At 49.9% G+C, this 5,241-nt stretch overlaps 1 protein-coding gene across 4 annotated transcripts; it reads left to right on the top strand.

Annotated features, from left to right (window-relative positions):
- The first annotated feature begins 2,192 nt into the window (after window positions 1-2,192).
- Window positions 2,193-4,979, top strand: LOC310884431 (fibrinogen-like protein 1-like protein). Of its 4 annotated transcripts, none has more exons than XM_083806216.1 (4): window positions 2,260-2,303; window positions 2,517-2,644; window positions 2,855-2,986; window positions 3,904-4,979. In XM_083806216.1, exons 3-4 carry the CDS (start codon window positions 2,857-2,859, stop codon window positions 4,530-4,532), a joined length of 759 nt encoding a protein of 252 aa, XP_083662342.1. In that variant the 5' UTR covers window positions 2,260-2,303; window positions 2,517-2,644; window positions 2,855-2,856; the 3' UTR covers window positions 4,533-4,979. The 4 variants fall into 4 exon arrangements, with proteins under 4 accessions (XP_083662341.1, XP_083662342.1, XP_083662343.1 ...); XM_083806217.1 differs by having other exon boundaries at window positions 2,261-2,303; window positions 2,492-2,644; XM_083806215.1 differs by lacking the exon at window positions 2,517-2,644 and having other exon boundaries at window positions 2,193-2,303.
- The last annotated feature ends 262 nt before the right edge of the window (window positions 4,980-5,241 follow it).

Raw genomic sequence — 5,241 nt, 5'->3', positions numbered from 1 at the left:
GCTACACAGCAGCTATGAAGCAGCTATGTCTGTGCTGCGTCTCCTACTCAGAGTTCTGGTCCTGATAGCACCTGCTGGCTTGGCCTCCATCCTGTACAAAGAGGTCCCTCCCAGGGCCTCTGGGATGATAAGTTTTGCAAAGGGAAGCAGAGTGCATGAGAAGGCAATAGAGGGATTGAAGAGCACCTGAGGGCAGGCAGAGGACTCTGGCATTAAAAGGAATGCAAATGTAGGCCACTAGGATGCAGTGCAAAGAAAATGAGGGGGCTCTGTGCTGCACCAGAAGGCAAATGGAGGAGAGTCTGACATGTGTAGGAGGGAAAATGGAGGCCTCTGGATGGGTGCAGCCAAAGTAAATGGGGTGAATCTTAGAGGACCAAATGCAAGCCTCTGCATTGCACCAGATGGCAAATAAAAGACCCTGCCCTGGGGAGCATGAGAGAGAATATTACAACTATTCATTAATCTCCATGTTCAGTCAGATGCTCTCCATTTCCCCCTGTACATGTCCAGATCCCCCTCCCTTTTCCTCAGGGCACTCTCTATTCCCCCAATTGTGGTCTCTTCCATTTTTCTCTGTGCATGCTCAGGTTCCCACCGTTCTTCTCTGTAGGCCCTCAATTAGCCTCCATTCCCTTTTCAATGCTCATAGCTCCTCTCTGCTCCCTTACCCAGGCCTCAGAACACGACAGTTCCCATCCATGAATGCTCAGATCTTCTCTGCTTCCCCCTTGCACGCTCCAGTCCCCGTCAGTCATTTCTTAGTGCCTTACATCCAAACCATGCACCCTCAAATTCAAACCATGCACCATATACCCTCAAATTCCCTCTGTTCCCTTCTGAGTGCTCTTAATATTCCCTCTATCTTACTCCATTCACTCTCAGATTCATTCAGTTCCAACATTTTTAGATGACCTCCATTCCCCATCATGACCTTCCACACCTCTCCAATTCCCCACCATGCACAGTCAAAACTCCTTCGTTCCCTTCCAGCCACCTTCACATCCTTCCAAGTTCCCTCCTCACGCTTGCTTAGAACCCCTCTGTTGTCATCCTTGCACAAACAGATCCCTTGTATGGTTAGGTTTCCTCCATTTCCATCTGCATGCACTTCTGCTCCCCTCATGATGAGATTTCCTCTGTTCCTTTCACTGTGTGTTCAGTACTGCCCACTCCCCTCTGTGCAGGCTCATGTCTCCCTTTTCCATGACAAGTGCCCTCAGATTCCCACCACTGCCCTCCAGCAACTTTCAGATCCCCTCTTTAGGCACTCAGTACCTAGGTTCAACCCCCCACCCCACCCCCCACCCCTTTAGATCTCCTCCATTGTTCTCTGTGCATGCTCAAATTTTCTCCATTACCCTCCGTGCACGGTCAGGTTTTCTCCTTTCCCCCTTGCACGTTGAGACCACGCCCTCCCATTTCCTTCTGCACATGCTCAGAACCCCAGTGCTGCTCTCCATTACACCCTCATACTCTCCATTCCTGGGCAGAAGCTTGCTTTCCTCTGTAGCCGTCCATTCTGAATGACTGGTCTCCCAAACCCAGTGCCCCAGAGACCACAGCTGTCTTGACTAATCAACAGTAACCTTTAAGTCAGTCTCTTTCAGCAGGCTCCTTGCAGCTCAGGACCATTGCCCACTGGGGAATAGAGGGCTCTCCTGCTTTCCCCTGACCACCTCCACCACACCCCTCTGTCTGCTGTCATGCAGTGCAGAAACCATCAGATACTTCAAAACTCTGTCCCACAACAGCCAGTCTCTCTGGGAGCCTTGAGGCTGCTGAAAATTCCTCACCAAGAGCTAGACTGGGCCTGATAAAAGCACATTAAACAAGAACCACTTGACTTGGCAGTACCTTTGCTGAAATGGTGGGGGGTGGGGGCATCCTCAGTGTTTGCTTTCCATGCTGAATGATGACTGTCATCCAAGCACTTATTTACTGAGCAGCGCTCTTCAAAGCTCCCAGATACACTGCTCCCAACAGAAATCTCATCCAAGGAGCAAAGCACTCACAGAAGAGAACATTCCAAGGACTCTTACTGGCACAGGTACTATTTTCTTTCCAGCTCAGAAAGCTATGTACCAAGAACCACAGTCACCTTCTTCTCAGGTCGTGTTTTCTAAGTGGGAAAAAAAAAAAAAAAAAAAAACAGTCTGATTTCCTCCTCCAGGAGAAAAGAAGCTGAGAAGGGGTTGGACCCACTCACCCCTCCCACTGCACAGGACACTACAAAGGCCTCTGTGAGACCTGCAGCTCCACATCTGTGTGCTTCAGAAGGCATTCCCACACCGACGCCATGGGTGAGTAAGGGACTGGGAAGAGGGGGAACACCTTGCTATCAATGGGAGCAGCCCATTTGCTGGGAGCAGCAATAGGGCAGCCCAACAACAGGGAAACACTCTGTGCACTGTGCCTTTCATAAATCGGTGCATGGTGGCACCAGTGCCCTCTTAGGGCACTGCTCACCTGACATCCCTTCATATACCAGCACCCCGCTGTCCGACTCACCCCAGCCAGTTCCCTGTTTTGGAGGCTAGGAATGTTTCCCTGTGAGAACTTGGCTCGTTCAGCTGTTGGGTGCTTTGCTCCAACTGAGACCGTCTCATACATGGCTTTTTGAGAGCTGGCAAAGGAAAAAAAGGTGAGGATACTTACCCCTTGGGTAAAAGAGATTAGGCCTTTTGGCATGCTCTCCAGCTTGCACAGACCAGTCTGATGCTACAAGCATACGTGGTGCATTCCAGCATCTCAGATGGTCATGATACACTGTGCAGTGCTGGAGCTACGGGATTTACCACTTCTGTGGAGGGAGGGTCACATTTCATCTTTTCTACATCTTTTCCCTTTCTAGTAATGCAGTGCCTTCTACCTCTTGCTTGTGTTCTGGTCTTGGCTGCCCCAGGTCTCTCCATGCCTATACAAACCCTAAACATCTTCAAGACAACTCTCTCCAACACTTCGGCAAGTGCTCTGAAGAAAACCAGTACGTAGCATCCCATGGGCCTCACAGTGCTCTCACCAATCCCATTTCAGTTCTTTGGTATGGGCCAGCCCAGCTGGCACAAACAGTGCTCTCAGTCAGTGGTTGCTTGATAAAGTAACACATGGGGGAAAGTGCGTGACAATGCCTCAGATCCATAAAACTCGTCCATAGTATATACAGGTAGGCAGGATGCGGAGAGGCAGCATCAGCCCCAGGCTTTCCTTCTTTAAGGAGAAGATTTCTGCCCATCTTGCAGGACAATCTTAACTGCATTGGGAGGGTGCAATCCTAAACCAAGTGAGTTGAAGACAAGGGGAGATCACACGAGCCAGCACAGGGTGGATCCAGTATTGCGTGCTCATGTACTGCCAGGTCTGGCTGGAGAAGAGCCTTATATCATCCCTAGCCCTGACCCTGCTCCAGGATAAAGGGCGGTGGATATGAGGAAGCATACCCAGTGCAGGCTGCAGTACTCTGTGTGTGTTTGTGTGCACATACATCGTGCAGGCTGATGAAGGTGTATGTGTGCTGGAAGGGGCCATTCCTCAGTTCCCTAAGTTGCTGGCAGGGGCAAGATCTTCTTTGCCTCCCTGCCCAGCATGACCCCGTTTTAGCCACACAGCCTCTTTTTCAGGAGACCCAGAGGAGCTCACCAGTGTCCCTATCAGTCTCCTGGCCTAATACCAACGTAGCCCAGTGGGACTAGGGCCTTTCTATTAGGTATCCTGTTAGGGAAAAGGAGCAAAGGGCTGAGGTCAACCCACTCTCACCCCCAGCGAAGCACATTGACCTTTAAGGACTGGGGCAGCTGAGCATCTCCAGGGTATTCTGGCCATGTGTCCATCCTGCCATAGGGTGAAGCATGGTCTTGTTCTCTTGCACAGGTTTTTGTTAAAGCACTCTCTCTCCTGTCCCAGGTTGGCCCAAAGACTGCAGCGAGCTTGTCTCTGGCAGCCCCAGTGGCATCTACATAATCCAGCCCACAGGTCTCCACCCCATCATGGTGTACTGTGAAATGAATGTGACAAATGGGGGCTGGACGGTCATCCAGAGGAACCAGAAAGACACAGCTGTCACCTGGGCTGAGTCCTGGAGCACCTATAAATACGGCTTTGGGAATGTGCGCAGCGAGTACTGGCTGGGCACCGAGTACATCCATCAGATCACCAAGCAGAAAGTCTACCAGGTCAGATTTGTCATCTGGGATGCCTCAAACAACATCAAGTTTGCAGACTACAACCTCTTCAGTCTGGATGATGAGTCTCATGGCTACCGGCTGAGGCTGGGCTCCTACACAGGGACAGCAGGGGATGCCATGGACTCAAACAATCCCAGTAAGGTGCACAACAACATGAAATTCTCCACAAAAGACATGGATCAAGACACTTCAAGAAAGAACTGTGCATCCCACTCTGGGGGTGGGTGGTGGTACTCGGCATGTTATTCTGTACGGCTGAATTTCAAAGGTGGCATGACATGGGGTAGCCTGTGTAAAGGGGACTGCAAATCCTCCCTTATCCTCATCAAACCATCTCCTTACCACTAGCATTCTTCTGCACTGGACATGGCCAGATCAGTGCTCTGCTGGGCCACTCTTTATTGGCTGGGGGGCTGGGGGTGAATAGGGGTGTTCCAGCATATCAAAAGCTCTTTTCTTTTCCTCTTCTCCTGAAAAGTAGTGATGTTCCCTGCTTTATCTATGGCCTGTCATCTGTGATGCATTTTTAGGATCATTAGTAGAATAAGACTTTATAAACAGTTCAGTTTCCGAGTATGCTGCTTCTGGGGAGAAAACTGTGCTAAAACTGTCCTGATCCAGCAAGGGCTCATTCTCTTTCTCCTTTGAAGTTAGACATGATGACCACTGACTTAAGCAGAAAAATATCATTCATTACTTAGTAACCTGTCCTAAGGTGCTCTGAGGCCAGGCAGGCCATACCTCTCCTGTAGCCTGTGTTCATCTTGCAGAATAAAATTGTTTTCAGAACCTGCACAGATGTGAAAATGTCCTTCGTCTGATGCCTGCTTCTGCCAGGAGGCTCCTGGTGCAGTAAGAAAGCAAAAGGGAAATTTTTCACAAGATTCAAAAGGGGAATTAAAAATAAAACTTGCACTTAAGAGAGCTGAGTTTCAAGGTATGGATCGTTCAAATAGGGGATGCAGTACCACATGGCCAACAGCTAGAGGTGAGGGTAGGAGGAAGCACCATCTCAGTTCAGCCATACCCATGTTGACCTGGAGACCTAAACAGGGCT

Source organism: Anser anser (assembly GCF_964211835.1).
Source record: "Anser anser genome assembly, chromosome: 20".
NCBI classification, from domain to species: domain Eukaryota; kingdom Metazoa; phylum Chordata; class Aves; order Anseriformes; family Anatidae; genus Anser; species Anser anser.
The sequence above is the reverse complement of the archived record's forward strand: the minus strand, read 5'-3'. Positions and strand labels throughout refer to the sequence as shown.

What these genes read in the sequence shown, in the direction of transcription:
- LOC310884431 (XM_083806214.1), top strand. Translation starts at nt 2,719, where the DNA reads ATGCTACAAGCATACGTGGTGCATTCCAGCATCTCAGATGGTCATGAT. An exon ending in AAGTGCTCTGAAGAAAACCA is followed by an intron (nt 2,987 to 3,903) that starts GTACGTAGCATC and finishes CTCCTGTCCCAG; the next exon opens with GTTGGCCCAAAGACTGCAGC.